At 48.6% G+C, this 16639-nt stretch overlaps 1 protein-coding gene across 1 annotated transcript in view; it reads left to right on the top strand.

Annotated features, from left to right (window-relative positions):
- The window catches only part of cxadr (CXADR Ig-like cell adhesion molecule), a 77453-nt gene extending 68145 nt beyond the window's left edge, over nucleotides 1-9308 (top strand). The window contains exon 8 of the mRNA XM_055645254.1: nucleotides 8637-9308. Within this exon, the coding sequence (XP_055501229.1) occupies nucleotides 8637-8696 (60 nt within the window). The 3' untranslated portion in view covers nucleotides 8697-9308. The remainder of the gene's footprint in view (nucleotides 1-8636) is intronic.
- The last annotated feature ends 7331 nt before the right edge of the window (nucleotides 9309-16639 follow it).

The following is a 16639-nucleotide window of genomic DNA, read 5'->3' on the forward strand; positions in this document are numbered from 1 at the left end:
CTCAGCCGCTGAGTTTCCCCAGCATTTTTTGTCTACCTTCGATTTTCCCAGCATCTGCAGTTCTTTTTTCAACATGGAGAGAGACTGAGTTTGTTGGCATCAATCCATCCTCCTCCATTGTCTAATCTTTACTGAATAAAACTGACCTCATTGTCAATTCCTTGTTCTCGTTTGTTACTTGCTACGCACAATATTTAGCTTTGTTCCTTCCCCTTCTCTCGCAGTGAAGGGCCCTTTTCAAAAGACTGCTTCCATCTGGGTTAACGGCACTCCCATTCTCCGCCCCACCTGTGGTCAAATTACACAAGGGAGCGAAGGCTGATTTATTGGGAGAAAAGCTGGCGGAAGGCCCACCTCAAGACATCCAGTAGACACAGGACACAGGAACAGACTCTTCGGCTCACAGAGTCCTTGTTCAACATGATGCCCAAGTTATTCTCTAGAATTTAGGAGACTCTCTAGAATTTAGGAGATTGAGAGGGGATCTTATAGAAACTTACAAAATTCTTAAGGGGTTGGACAGGCTAGATGCAGGAAGATTGTTCCCGATGTTAGGGAAGTCCAGGACAAGGGGTCCCAGCTTAAGGATAAGGGGGGAAATCCTTTAAAACCGAGATGAGAAGAACTTTTTTCACACAGAGAGTGGTGAATCTCTGGAACTCTCTGCCGCAGAGGGTAGTTGAGGCCAGTTCATTGGCTATATTTAAGAGGGAGTTAGATGCGGCCCTTGTGGCTAAAGGGATCAGAGGGTATGGAGAGAAGGCAGGTACGGGATACTGAGTTGGATGATCAGCCATGATCATATTGAATGGCGGTGCAGGCTCGAAGGGCCGAATGGCCTACTCCTGCACCTAATTTCTATGTTTCTATGTTTCTATGATGCACAAGTTATATGTAGGAAGGACTTGATTAGTACGGGTGTCAGGGGTTACAGGGAGAAGGCAGGAGAATGGGGTTAGGAGGGAGAGAGATAGATCAGCCATGATTGAAGGGATAAGTAGATTTTAGTTTTGAGACACAGCGTGGAAACAGGCCCTTTGGTCCACCGAGTCCACACTGATCAGCGATCCCCACACACAAACTCACTGCTCTACACACACTAGGGACTATCTTACGCACCCACACACACACACTAAGCCAAATTAACCTACTTACCTGCACGTCTTTGGAGTGTGGGAGGAAACCGAAGATCTCGGAGAAAACCCACCAGGTCATGCGGGGAGAACGTGCAAACTCCGTACAGACAGCGCCCATGGTCGGGATCGAACCCGGGTCTCCGGCGCCGCAATCGCTGTAAGGCAGCAACTCTACCGCTGGGCCACCGTGACCGCCCACAGCGGGCTGATGGGCCGAATGGCCTAATTTTACAACCTGATGGGCAGAATGGCCTGATTCAACACCTATTCCTTATGACATCTAAAGACGTGCAGGTTTGTAGGCTAATTGGCTTGGTGTAGGTGTACATTGTCCCTAGTGTGTGTAGGAAAGTGTTAAGGGGCTGTCCCACTGTACGAGGTCATTCAAGAGCTCTCCCGAGTTTAAAAAAAAAAATCAAACTCGTGGTAAGCACGTAGAATGTACGTAGCGGGTACGTCGGAGCTCGGGGACGTTTCTTAGCGACTCGTATCTGTAACGGCAGGTACTCGGGAAACGGGGTAAGCTCGTGAAGACTCGTGAAGATTTTTCAACAGGTTGAAAAATGTCCACGAGAGCCCTGAATACCTACAAGCGGCCATTACCGTAATTCTCCGAGTTTGAATCAGGGCGAACTCGGGAGAACCCTTGAATTAGCTCGGAATTAGCTCGGAGGTTGCAGGTAGTGGAAGCAGGTGGGGAGACTGACAAAAACCTCCGGGAACCGCACGGAAACCTTGGGTGGGGCGCAAAGTGTCCAGAGGTCTCCGTTCAGGTTTCCTAAGTGGGACAGGGGCATTAGTGTAAATTGTCCCTAGTGTGTGTGTGTGGGATAGCGTTCATTTGCAGGGATCGCTGGTTGGCTCGGACTCGGTGGGGCCGAAACACAAGAGACTGCAGGTGATGGAATCTTGAGCAAGGAAATATATAGCTTTAGACTTTAGAGATACAGCGCGGAAACTAGCCCACCGGATCCGTGCCGACCAGCGATCACCCCGTACACTGACACCGTCCTACACACTACGGATAAGTTACAACTTACCAAAGCCAATTAAAGGGCCTGTCCCACTTCACGACCTCTGCCGAGTTTGCCCTTGACTCGTACTCGCAGCATGGTCGTCACGAGGTCGTAGGGAGGTCGTAACGGGACGTGATGCTGGTCGTGGGCACTCGTGGCATCAAGTAGGTCGGGGCGTTTTTTCTAGCCCGATGAAAAATGTCCACGAGTAAAAAAGGTTGTGAATTAGGTTGTGAAAGTGGGACAGGGCCTTAACCTACCAAACCGAAGATCTCGGAGAAAACCCACGCAGGTCACGGGGAGAAGGTACAAACTCCGTACAGACAGCACCCGTAGTCAGGATCGAACCCGGGTCTCCAGCGCTGTGAGGCAGCAACTCTACCGCCGTTGCCGTCCCAAAGCCATGCTTTTCACGGTTTGACATTCCCACCCTGGGACTGTTTAGTTTAGTCTCGAGATACAGCGTGGAAACAGGTCCGTGCCGACTGGAGCTCAAACACCACCCCCACACACACTGCGGACAATTTTACAACATACAGAAGCCCATCAACCAACAAACATGCACGTCTTTGGAGTGTGGGAGGAAACCGGAGCACCCGGAGAAAACCCATGTGGGTCACGGGGAGAACGTGCAACCTCCATTGGAATTTCATTCATTCCAAACTGACAATTCCATCCTGGGATAATGGTTCTAAATGCCCGCTCTATGTATATGTCTTTCATAATGTTCTAAATGTTTATAAGGTCAAAGTTGAAAGATGACGTCTCCTCCCATTGATGTACAGGGGTGAACAGCAAGCTGAACAAAAGTGTTTTGTACACAGTGGGGGTTTTAACTTCCCAACGCTGGCAAACAAATACTAGGGTATTTCTCAGTAAATATTGTACAGTTTCAGCCTGGCTCATGTAGCGAGCGACTTGATATGCCGGTTTTCATTTGTTTACAGAGTACAAACTAACCAGAAGAACCAGTTTGCAAAAGAACAGATCCACCCATGTCCGTATGAACACTTGGAATTGTTTGGCGATTAACACACACACAGAGTGCTGGAGTAACTCAGTGGGTCAGGCAGCATCTGTGGAGAACATGGATAGGTGACGTTTCACAGAGTGCTGGAGTAACTCAGCGGGTCAGGCAGCATCTAAGGCGCTAAGGAAATAGGCAACGTTTTGGGCCGAAACCCGTAAGGGTTTCGGCCCAAAACGTTGCCTATTTCCAGAAGGATTTCGGCCCGAAGCGTTGCCTATTTCCTTAGCTCCATAGATGCTGCTGCACCATAACTCAGTGGGTCAGGCAGCATCTGTGGAGAACATGGATAGGTGACGTTTCACAGAGTGCTGGAGTAACTCAGCGGGTCAGGCAGCATCTGTGGAGAACATGGATAGGTGACGTTTCACAGAGGGCCGGATTAACTCAGCGGGTCAGGCAGGCAGCATCTGTGGGGGAACATGGATAGGTGACACTTATAGAAACTTACAAAATTCTTAAGGGGTTGAACAGGCTAGATGCAGGAAGATTGCTCCCGATGTTGGGGAAGTCCAGGACAAGGGGTCACAGCTTAAGGATAAGGCGGAAATCCTTTAAAACCAAGATGAGAAGAACTTTTTTCACACAGAGAGTGGTGAATCTCTGGAACTCTCTGCCACAGAGGGTAGTCGAGGCCAGTTCATTGGCTATATTTAAGAGGGAGTTAGATGTGGCCCTTGTGGCTAAGGGGATCAGAGGGTATGGAGAGAAGGCAGGTACGGGATACTGAGTTGGATGATCAGCCATGATCATATTGAATGGCGGTGCAGGCTCGAAGGGCCGAATGGCCTCTACTCCTGCACCTAATTTCTATGTTTCTATGTTTCTATGTGATGTTTCACAGAGTGCTGGAGTAACTCAGCGGGTGCAGTAGCATCTATGGAGCTAAGGAAATACGCAACGTTTCGGGCCAAAACCCTTCCGGGTTTCGGCCCGAAACGTTGCCTATTTCCAGAAGGGTTTCGGCCAGAAACGTTGCCTATTCCCTTAGCTCCATGGATGCTGCTGCACCATAACTCAGCGGGTCAGGCAGCATTTCTGGAGAACATGGATAGGTGACGTTTCACAGAGTGCTGGAGTAACTCAGCGGGTCAGGCAGCATTTCTGGAGAACATGGGTAGGTGACGTTTTGGGTGGGGAACCTTCTTCAGACTGAGACTAAGCTATTAACCTGCATCTGCACTCTTTTGTATCTGCTGTATTGTTTAGAGTTTTTCTGAAAATACCCGTTCTGGAGTTTAAAAAAAAATATTTACCTGATTGTATCTAAACAACTCCAGGCATCTCAACGTCTCTGGGTGGGGCTCAAACTCTAGTCAACTAACTTAGGTTTAGCGTTAGTGTGCGGGGATCGCTGGTCGGCACGGACTCGGTGGGCCGAAGGGCCTGTTTCCGCGCCATATCTCTAAAGCAAACTAGACTAACAGAAAATAGACACAAAAAGTTGGAGTAACTCAGCGGGACAGGCGGCATCTCTGGAGAGAGGGAATGGGTGACGTTTTTGGTCGAGACCCTTCCGAAACGTCACCCATTCCTTCTCTTCAGAGATGCTGCCTGCCCCGCTGAGTTGCTCCAGCTCTCTGTGCTGTATTGGTCTACCTTAGGTCTAAACCGGCATCTGCAGTTCCTTCCTGATGTAAACTAACTAACCCCTCATTTGCTTACACAGAAAGGTGGTGACACCTTTAATTAGAAATATGCCTCACGTGGCCAGAACAATGACGTTTGATTTTTTAAATGTGTCAGAACGCCATGACAATGTGGACTAACGTCACCAACAACACACCGCACCTTTCGTCATTCCAGAATGTTCCAGGAAAGGAATGGAAATCCATAAGTCAGGGGGAAAAGGTGAAGGAACGACACGGAAATAAGATGGGAAGAACGCAGTGATTATTCACGAGGATGTTGCCAGGACTTGAGGGCCTGAGCTACATGGAGAGCTTGGGCAAGCTGGGACTTTATTCCTTAGAGTGCAGGGGGCCGAGGAGTGATCATATTGAGGGAAATAGAAAGGGTGAACGCATGGAATAATTTTCCCAGAGTAATGGAATCAAGAACCAGCGGAGTTGGTTTAAAATGAGAGGGGAAAGATGTAATCGATGCATGATTTACAAGTCAACAGACAGACAATAGGTGCAGGAGTAGGCCATTCGGCCCTTCGAGCCAGCACCGCCATTCAATGTGATCATGCCTAATCAGAGTCTCTTGGGACTCTGCAACGAGATCCCATGTTTGGTTCAGGATGTGTTCAAGAGAGAGGTAGAATATCTCTCAGGGCAAACCGAACAGAATCAAGGGATATGGGGAGAAAGCAGGAACGGGGTACTGATTTTGGATGATCAGCCATGATCATATTAAATGGCGGTGCTGGATCGAAGGGCTGAATGGCCTACTCCTGCACCTATTGTCTATGTATGTGACAATACTGGAAAGCGTTTTAGTCTTGTTTAGTTTGGAGATACAGCGTGGAAATAGACCCTTCGGCCCACTGAGTCCGCACCGACCAATGATCACACGTACACTAGTTCTATCCCACACACACTCGGGACAATTTACAAACCTACAAGTGTGGGAGGAAACCGGAGCACCCGGAGAAAAAACACAGGAAAAATGTACAAACTCCATACAGACAGCACCCGTAGTCAGGATCGAACCTGGGTCTCTGGCGCTGTGAGTCAGCAACGCCACTGCTGAGTTTTCTGAGTTGGCAGTCGCGCGTTGGTGTGCAAAGAACCACCTGATCGGGATTAGCCAGCCCAGCCCATTGCATTTCCCCATTGAGTACGTACGCAAATGCTGTTTTGTTGTTGAGCGGAGAGACGCTATCATTATGTGCCTGGTAACTAGATCACAAGGAGACAGAGGCGGGCTGAGAGACAGGGCGGGACAGGGCTTGGCATTGGTTAATTGAGGGTGCGCTCTAATTGCAACTCTCCAACCTTGTCATCAGTCTGAACCAAAGATCCTACAGCGAGCAAGATAGATCACTCGACGAACAAGTCGTAGTACGGTCACGGGCAGATTCATGGGTGATTTTTGGCCCCATTCCAGTAACCGGCTTCCGTCTCCGCACCAAAGATCCCGCCGTAGCGGCGCAAAGATACTGGCGCGGAGACGGAAACCGGTTACGGAAACGTCCTCGTAAAAATAAAAGTTATTTGGTAAAAATCTTCTCCTCATTTTCAGAATTATAATTTATTAACACAACTGTTCCCCCGCAAGGTTGATTTCACTGCGAGTCAGATCGGGTCGGGTCGGGTCGGGTTACTGAAATGGATGAAAAAAAGGCCCACGTTCCGCTCCGTTACGTACTACATCTCAGGCCATTGCATTTAGCAGGAGTGGTCTATCTTGCTCCGCTATAGGATCTTTGGCCAGGACAGAATCAGTTACTGGGTGGATGGCTTTGATGCCCGCAGGGAAAAGCCTCAGTGGGTAGTCATTCATGATGTGTGGGAGCCAGTACAAGCCGTCACATACAACAGATAATCCTCCGACATTTTCGCCACCTCTAACGGGATCCCACCACTGGCCACATCTTCCCATCTCCTCCCCTGTCGGCTTTCCGCAGAGACCGCTCCCTCCGTAACTCCCTGGTCAATTCGTCCCTTCCCACCCGAACCAACCCCTACCCGGGCACTTTCCCCAGCAACCACAGGAAATGCTACACTTGTCACTTTACCCCTCCCCCCTTGACTCCATCCAAGGACCCAAGCAGACTTTCCAGGTGAGGCAGAGGTTCACCTGCACCTCCTCCAACCTCATCTATTACATCCGCTGCTCCAGGTGTCAGCTGCTCTACATCGGTGAGACCAAGCGCAGGCTTGGCGATCGCTTCTCCCAACACCTCCGCTCGGTTCGCACCAACCAGCCTGATCTCCCGGTGGCTCAGCACTTCAACTCCCCCTCCCACTCTGATTCCAACCTTTCTGTCCTGGGCCTCCTCCATGGCCAGAGTGAGTCCCACCGCAAATTGGAGGAGCAGCACCTCATATTTCGCTTGGGCAGTTTACACCCCAGCGGTATGAACATTGACTTCTCCAATTTCAGGTAGTCCCTGCTTTCTCCCTCCTTCCCCTCCCCTTCCCAGCTCCCCCACAGCCCACTGTCTACGCCCCCCCTCGCCCCCACACATCAGTCTGAAGAAGGGTCTCGGCCTGAAACGTCACCTATTCCTTGGCTCCATAGATGCTGCCGCACCCACTGAGTTCCTCCAGCAGTTTTGTCTACAGCAAATGCAAGCGCATTGTAAAGTTGATGAACAGTGACACCTAGAGGTCAACAAAATAGAGAGAGTACAGAGGAGATTTACTAGAATGTTGCCTGGGTTTCAACAACTAAGTTACAGAGAAAGGTTGAATAAGTTAGGTCTTTATTCTCTGGCGCGCAGAAGGTTAAGGGGGGACTTGATAGAGGTCTTTAAAATGATGAGAGGGATAGACAGAGTTGATGTGGACAAGCTTTTCCCTTTGAGAATAGGGAAGATTCAAACAAGAGGACATGACTTCAGAATTAAGGGACAGATGTTTAGGGGTAACATGAGGGGGAACTTCTTTACTCAGAGAGTGGTAGCGGTGTGGAATGAGCTTCCAGTGGAAGTGGTGCAGGCAGGTTCATTGGTATCATTTAAAAATAAATTGGATAGGCATATGGATGAGAAGGGAATGGAGGGTTATGGTATGAGTGCAGGCAGGTGGGACTAAGGGAAAAAAAGTTGTTCGGCATGGACTTGTAGGGCCGAGATGGCCTGTTTCCGTTCTGTAATTGTTATATGGTTATATGGTTATAAGATAGACACAAAATGCTGGAGTAACTCAGCAGGACAGGCAGTATCTCTGGAGCGAAGGGATGGGTCATGTTTTGGGTCGAGATCCTTCTACAGACTGAGAGCCAGGGGAAACGGAACGAGAGATATAGACGGTGATGTAGAGAGAAATAGAACTAGAATGAAAAATATACACAAAATACGTTCTCCAATGATCTGCGTAGATTTTCTCTCCCGTTTCCTCCCGCACTCCAAAGGCATGTGGGTATAAAATGTATAATTGTCCCTAGTGTGTGTGTGGGATAGTAGACTATAGACAATAGGTGCAGGAGGAGGCCATTCGGCCCTTCGAGCCAGCACCACCATTCACTGTGATCATGGCTGATCATCCCCAATCAGTACCCCGTTCCTGCCTTCTCCTCATATCCCCTGACTCCGCTGTCTTTAAGAGCTCTATCTAGCTCTCTCTTGAAAGCATCCAGGGAATTGGCCTCTACTGCCCTCTGAGGCAGAGAATTCCACAGATTCACAACCCTCTGTGTGTTAGTGTGTGGGGATCGCTGGTCGATGCAGACTTTATTTCCGCGCTGTGTCTCTAAACTAACTGAAAAACTGCTGGATTTCCAAGCATGGACTAGATGGGCCGAAGGACCAGTTTCTCTGTTTGATGACGTTTCTATCCCTTTCAGGACAATGGGCAAGGAGCAGAAGGAAAGTCGCAGGGATACAACTCTATGTCCATCGTGTGAACCAGCTGCCCGTGGCGTGGAATCTCACTCACGTGATGAAGGAGACCAAATGAAGAAGGAAGACATATTTATCTTTTGGATACTTATCTTTAGAAAGAAAACAATCGCATCAGTGCACCTAATCAGGTGACTCAGGTGATTTGATTCTAGTTTAGTTCAGTTTAGAGATACAGCGCGAAAACAGGCCCTTCGGCCCACCGAGTCCGTGCCGACCAGCGATCCCCGCACACCAACACTATCCTACGCACACTGGGGACAATGAACAATTTTTACCAAAGCCAAATTAACCTGCAAACCTGTACGTCTGTGGAGTGTGGGAGGAAACCGGAGCACCCGCAGAAACCCACGCGGTCACTGGGAGAACGTGCAAACTCCGTACAGACAGCACCCGTGGTCAGGATCGAACCCGGGTCTCTGGCGCTGTGAGGCAGTAACTACTGCTGTGTCACCGTGCCATCGACAATGTGTCTCAAAAGATGAGACAGCTTCCTAAAGCCTCTCCATACTGTTGTGGTGCATTTTCCTCGAGCAAGTTCTTTACCTATTTTTTATTTGCCTTTCGGGACTTTGGGTGTAAGATCATTTTGATGATTAATAAAACCTTTTTTTTTTAAATAAAGTGGAGCCTCGGTTTTACTGCTGGTGTTAACACAACACTCTGAGATCACCAGCGGTGGTAGTGGTAGATTGATGCATTCACGCAGAGTTAGGAAACAACTAACCTGAAGATTTAGATTTACAGCACCTAAACAAACCTAACTTGGCCAATGCCAGCCAAGACGTGCCCTAGAGAGAGATTGGGGAACCTTTTTTCAAATACTAGAAGGCATAGCTTTAGGGTGTTAGAGTCAAATAGCATGAAAGGCCTAACTCGGACATGCCGATCAAGATGCTCTCTAGACGTGAGGACATTAAAATACTCTTGGTAGATACAGGATTGAGAAAGCGTGCAGGGAGGAAGTGCAGATGCCGATTTAAACCGAAGATAAACACAATATGCTGGAGTAACTCAGCGGGACAGGCTGCCTGCCTCTCTGGAGAGAAGGAACGGGTGGCGTTGCGGGACATTGAAAAAGATTGGTCTGCCCCAACAGCTGCTGACAACGTTCTACTGCTGCACCACATAGATCATATTAACGTATGGCATCTCTGTGTGGTATCTCAGCTGCACGGAGGCGGAGAGGAGAGCTCTTCAGCGCGTCGTCCACAGAGCGCAGAGGATCATTGGGACACCGCTACCAGCCTTGGAGGGCATCTACCACACACGGTGCCTCAGGAAGGCCGTCAGCATCCATAAAGACTCCTCACACCCTTGTAACGGACTGTTTGAACTACTCCCCTCCGGCAGACGTTACAAGGCCTTCTATGCCCGAACCTCCAGACTCAGAAAAAGCTTTATTCCCAGATCTATATAGCGGCTCTGAACCGGCCCTGCTGAGTGCCCCCAGCCCCCCTGGACTGTCTCCCTCGGATGGTCACGACACACAGCTTATTTATTTATTTTACTTTTCTTTTTCATCGGTTGGAGCTGCATACTAAATCTCGTTGCACTGACGTGCAATGACAATAAAAATACAATATATTATTATTATTATTAGATAGGGTAGATAGTCAGAACCTTTTTCCTACGAATGGATATGTCAAATAGGAGAGGGTAGAGTTCTCAGATCATAGAGTCTAACAGCACAGAATTAAGGCCCTTCGGCCCAACTTGCCCATACCGACCAATATCCCCATCAAAGTTAGTCCCACCTGCCCACGTTTGCCTCATATTCCTGTAAACCTTAGATAGACACAAAATGCCGGAGTAACTCAGTGGGACAGGCAGCTTCTCCGGAGAGAAGGAATGGGTGACGTTTCCGGCCCCAGACCCTTCTTTCCTTCCTACACATTCCCTCTAAACCTTTCCTATCCCTGAAGATATCCCTGGTCCAGTCTAAGGAAGGGTCTCGACCCGCAACGTCACCCATTCCTTCTCTCCAGATAGGCAGCCTGTCCCGCTGAGTTACTCCAGCATTTTGTGTTTATCTTCGGTTTAAATCGGCATCTGCAGTTCCTTGCTGCACGCTTTCTCAACCCTGTATCTACCAAGAGTATTTTAATGTCCTCATGTCAAGGTTCAACAGCAACGTTGACAGCAATGATCTGGTAAGGGATCGTCTCCGATGGTAAGTCCACAGCCCTGCTGTGGGGCTCAAAGTCAGTCCAGAGCGAGGCCTCCAGCCCTACAATGTTAGGCCGCAGAGCGACCGGAGATACGATCTGTGCTCGCTAGAATTTAGAAGACTGAGGGGGGATCTTATAGAAACTTACAAAATTCTTAAGGGGTTGGACAGGCTAGATGCAGGAAGATTGTTCCCAATGTTGGGGAAGTCCAGAACAAGGGGTCACAGTTTAAGGATAAGGGGAAAATCTTTTAGGACCGAGATGAGAAAAAAAAAATTCACACAGAGAGTGGTGAATCTGTGGAATTCTCTGCCACAGAAGGTAGTTGAGGCCACACAGTTCATTGGCTATATTTAAGAGGGAGTTAGATGTGGCCCTTGTGGCTAAAGGGATCAGGGGGTATGGAGAGAAGTCAGGTACAGGATACTGAGTTGGATGATCAGCCATGATCATATTGAATGGCGAATGATGCAGGCTCGAAGGGCCGAATGGCCTCTACTCCTGCACCTGTTTTCTATGTTTCTATGAAAACATCCGCATCTCCGGCACGGTAAGAGATTGAAAAAAAGTTTCCCCACGACCCTCTCCCCCACATAAAACAAACCAGAGAACATTAACACAAACTTTTAAAACTCACTAAAATTAACAAAAAAAGACAAAGAGACAGACAGACTGTTGGCGAGGCTGCCATCGTGTGGCGCCACCTGGTGATAGCTTTACCAAAGTCTTATATTACTGCAACATGACCTCCTAACTTGTAACCTCAGCCTCTAAAGACTCTGAATCTATTTCTCTCATGATCTTATACACTGCAACTCTAAGAGCATTTTTGTACCACAGAACATGTGCCAATATTAAACCTAATAGTAGACCTGTACCTAACCAATGGTTGCAATACCCGGTGCCACCACTATGCGGCAGAGTTCTCACCAGTGTGAAGTGGGAGCTCATGAGAAGAAGTCCCTGAATCTGGAGGTGTGCATTTTCACACCTGTACCTCTTGCCTGATGGGAGAGGGGAGAAGAGGGAGTGGCCGGGGTGCGACTGGTCCTTGATGATGCTGCTGGCCTTGCCGAAGCAGCGTGAGGTGGAGATGGAGTCAATGCAAGCCAGGTTGGTTTGTGTGATCTTTCAGTCCGAAGAAGGTTTCCGAGCTGAAACGTCACCTATCCATGTTCTCCACAGATGCTGCTGCACCCGCTGGAGTTGCCGAGGCAGCGTGAGGTGGAGATGTCACCTATCCATGGAAGCCACAGTTGGTTTGCCTGATCCCGCTGAGTCCAAAGAAGCACTCCGAGCTGAAACGTCACCTATCCATGTTCCCCACAGATGCTGCCTGACCCACTGAGTTATGGTGCAGCAGCATCTATGGAGCTAAGGAAATAGGCAATGTTTCGGGCTGAAACCCTTCTGGAAATAGGCAACGTTTCGGGCCGAAACCCTTACGGGTTTCGGCCCGAAACGTTGCCTATTTCCTTAGCTCCATAGATGCTGCTGCACCCGCTGAGTTACTCCAGCACTCTGTGAAACGTCACCTATCCATGTTCTCCACAGATGCTGCCTGACCCGCTGAGTTACTCCTGCACTCTGTGTCTATTTTCTACCGAGGGTTGTATTTGCAACCGTGACCACCAGAGGGCATCCGTGGAGAGTCAGAACTTCACGCAGTGAACAATGAGTGCTCATTTGTGTAGGCAGGAACTGCAGATGCTGGTTTACCCCGACACATAGACACAAAACGCTGCAGTAACTCCGCGGGACAGGCAGCATCTCTGGAGAAAAGGAATAGGTGACGATTTGGGTCAAGACCCTTCTTCTGACTGAGAGTCAGGGAAAAGGGAAATGAGATATATAGGCAGTGATCTAGAGCAGTGATTCCAAACCTGGGGTCATATTTCATGGCAAATTTTCATGGCATATCACATGGCAAATTTCGGGGGGGGGGGGGCACAGAAATATTTTGGGATTTAGGGGGCCACAGATTCAATGAAGGGGGCCACAGAGCTACCACCCTGTTGCCTCCTAAATTTCAGTTCTAATAAATTTAAATCTATGTAGTTGAAATATTTTTGATGTAGTATTTTTAATGTATGATTATAAATAGGGGGCCATGAGCTAAAAAAGGTTGGGAACCACTGATCTAGAGGGATAAAGAACAAATCAGATTCAGATTCAGATTCAGATTCAATTTTAATTGTCATTGTCAGTGTACAGTACAGAGACAACGAAATGCATTTAGCATCTCCCTTGAAGAGCGACATAGCAAACGATTTGAATAAATATAATAAGTGTGGGAAGGGGGGGGGGGTGGTGATTGGCAGTCACCGAGGTACGTTGTTGAGTAGAGTGACAGCCGCCGGAAAGAAGCTGTTCCTCGACCTGCTGGTTCGGCAACGGAGAGACCTGTAGCGCCTCCCGGATGGTAGGAGGATAAACAGTCCATGGTTGGGGTGAGAGCAGTCCTTGGCGATGCTGAGCGCCCTCCGCAGACAGCGCTTGCTTTGGACAGACTCCTGGAGGGGAACGAGGTTCTTTTGATACAATTGGGTTTTCACCACCCTCTGCAATGCCTTCCAAAGACACAGCAGTTGCCATACCATACTGTGATGCAGTTGGTAAGGATGCTCTCGATGGTGCAGCGGTAGAAGTTCACCAGGATCTGAGGAGACAGATGGACCTTCTTCAGTCTCCTCAGGAAGAAGAGACGCTGATGAGCCTTCTTGATCAGAGTAGAGGTATTGTGGGTCCAAGAGAGGTCATCGGAGATGTTGACTCCCAGGAACCTGAAGCTAGAAATACGTTCCACCTCCGTCCCGTTAATGTGGATGGGGGTGTGCGTGCCGCCTCTGGACTTCCTGAAGTCTACAATGAGCTCCTTGGTCTTCTTGGAGTTAAGGGCCAGGTTGTTGTCAGCGCACCATGCTGCTAAGTGCTGGACCTCCTCCCTGTAGGCCAGCTCATCGTTGTGAATGAATGAATGAAAGGTATGCAGAAAAGTATCAATGATAAAGGGAACAGGTCATTGTTCGCTGTGAGCTAGGTGAAATTAGTTACCGACAATGAGACTCAACAAGATGACCTTGAAGCTGGTATAATGGGTGGGCAAGGCATGGAGAGAGAGGGGAGGGACAGAGAGAGATGGGATGCAAGTGTTACTTGAAGTTGACACTGGGTAACACCACCAGCACTGGCAGCCTCGCCAACAGACTGTCTGGCCTTTCCACTGTTTTTGTTGTTTTAGGTATGTTTTAAAAGTATGTTTTAGTGTTACGTGGTTTGTTTTACGTGGAGGGCGGGGGGGAAATTGGGGGCAACCTTTTTCAATCACTTACCTCGACATAGATGTGATTTTTCTTCGTGTCGTATCTGCGTCCCCCCCCCCCGGGGCCTAACAACGTGGAGTGGTGCGGCCTTTCCTGAAGACCGGCGCGGTGCTTCAAGCCGCGGGCGCAGCGCTGACTTTAACATCGCGGAGCCTGCGATCCTTTGCGGAGGGTCGCCCGTGAAAAGCTCCGCTCGCGGGGACCCGTGGACTTTAACACCGTGAAGCCCGCGGTCTCCGGCAAGGAGAGGCCGACTCGGGAGCTGCATGCCGCGGAGTGTTCCGGTCCGTCCCGACACCGGAGTTTCCATCATCCCGACGCGATGGCTTCGGACATCGGACCGTCGGCAGCGGCGACTGTGGAGGATTCAACAGCCCCGACCACGGGTGAACAAAGAGAAAGATGATTGAACTTTATTACCTTCCATCACAGCGAGGAATGGGGACTCCACTGTGGTGGATGTTTATGTTAAATTTTATTTTATGTGGCTGTGAGTCTAGTTAAGCATGCAGGTACAGCAGGCAGTGAAGAAAGCGAATGGCATGTTGGCCTTTATAACAAGATGAATCGAATATAGGAGCAAATAGGTCCTTCTGCAGTTGTACAGAGCCCTAGTGAGACCACACCTGGAGTATTGTGTGCAGTTTTGGTCCCCTAATTTGAGGATGGACATTCTTGCTATTGAGGGAGTGCAGCGTAGGTTTACAAGGTTCATTCCCGGGATGTCGGGATTGTCATATGCTGAGAGAATGGAGTGGCTGGGCTTGTACACTCTGGAGTTTAGAAGGATGAGAGGGTATCTCATTGAAACATATAAGATTGTTAAGGGCTTGGACACGCTAGAGGCAGGAAACATGTTCCCGATGTTGGGGGAGTCCAGAACCAGGGGACGCAGTTTAAGAATAAGGAGTAAGCCATTTAGAATGGAGACGTGGAAACACTTTTTCTCACAGAGAGTGGTGAGTCTGTGGTGAGAATTCTCTGCCTCAGAGGGCGGTGGCGGCCGGTTCTCTGGATACTTTCAAGAGAGAGCTAGATAGGGCTCTTAAAAATAGCTGAGTCAGGGGATATGTGGAGAAGGCAGGAACGGGGTACTGATTGGGAATGATCAGCCTTGATCACATTGAATGGTGGAGCTGGCTCGAAGGGCCGAATGGCCTACTCCTGCACCTATTGTCTATTGTTTTAGAAATAGTTCGAGGGTCTCCAATGAGACAGATGGGAGGTCAGGACCGCTCTCTAGTTGGTGATAGGATGGTTCAGTTGCCTGATAACTGCTGGGAAGAAACTGCCCCTAGTGCCAGTATACGGAATGATCGCTGGTCTGTGCAGACTCGGTAGGCCAAAGGGACATCCTCTTGTAGTATCTCTAAAGGTAGTCCTTAGAAAAGGAATCGAAGAAAATTTAATTCAAGTTCACGTGAGAATCAGAATCAGAATCATACTTTATTTGCCAAGTATGTTTTGCAACATACCATATAACAATTTTTTTACAGCACGGAAACAGGCCATCTCGACCCTTCCAGTCCGTGCCGAACACATAATCTCCCCTAGTCCCATATACCTGCGCTCAGACCATAACCTTCCATTCTCTTCCCGTCCATATAACTATCCAATTTATTTTTAAATGATAAAAACGAACCTGCCTCCACCACCTTCACTGGAAGCTCATTCCACACAGCTACCATTCTCTGAGTAAAGAAGTTCCCCCTCATGTTACCCCTAAACTTCAGTCCCTTAATTCTCAAGTCATGTCCCCTTGTTTGAATCTTCCCTACTCTCAGTGGGAAAAGCTTTTCCACGTCAACTCTGTCAATCCCTCTCATCATTTTAAAAAACCTCTATCAAGTCCCCCCTTAACCTTCTGCACTCCAAAGAGTAAAGCCCTAACTTGTTCAACCTTTTTCAACCTTTCTCTGTAACTATACAAGGAATTTCATACATCCCAACTTCTATACAAGGAATTTCATTGGCCAGTTCAGTCATACAATCATACTAGGAGCAGAATTAGGCCATTCGGCCCATCAAGTCTACTCCACCATTCAACCATGGCTGATCTATCTTTCCCTCTCAACCCCATTCTCCTGCCTTCGCCTTATAACACCCTTCCTAATCAAGAATCTGTCAATCTCTGCCTTAAAAATATCCATTGACGTGACCTCCGTCTTCTGACTAAAGAAATTCCTCCTCATCTCCTTTCTATAGGTACGTCCTCTTATTCTGAGGCTGTGACCTCTGGTCCTAGACTCTCCCGCTCGAGGAAACATCCTCTCCACACATCCTCTCCATCAAGGGCACCAGGTGAAAGAAAGAATCCAAAGATGCTGAACTTTTAAACGGGGGTGAAAAAAAAAAACCACACGGCAACAGCAGCGAGTTAAGAAAATATCCTTTATTTAAAATCTATTTCCGCTCTACAGTATCATTTCATACACTGTAAATGTAAAAAGACTT

The sequence above is a fragment of the Leucoraja erinacea genome, chromosome 13 (genome assembly GCF_028641065.1).
Source record: "Leucoraja erinacea ecotype New England chromosome 13, Leri_hhj_1, whole genome shotgun sequence".
Taxonomy (NCBI): domain Eukaryota; kingdom Metazoa; phylum Chordata; class Chondrichthyes; order Rajiformes; family Rajidae; genus Leucoraja; species Leucoraja erinaceus.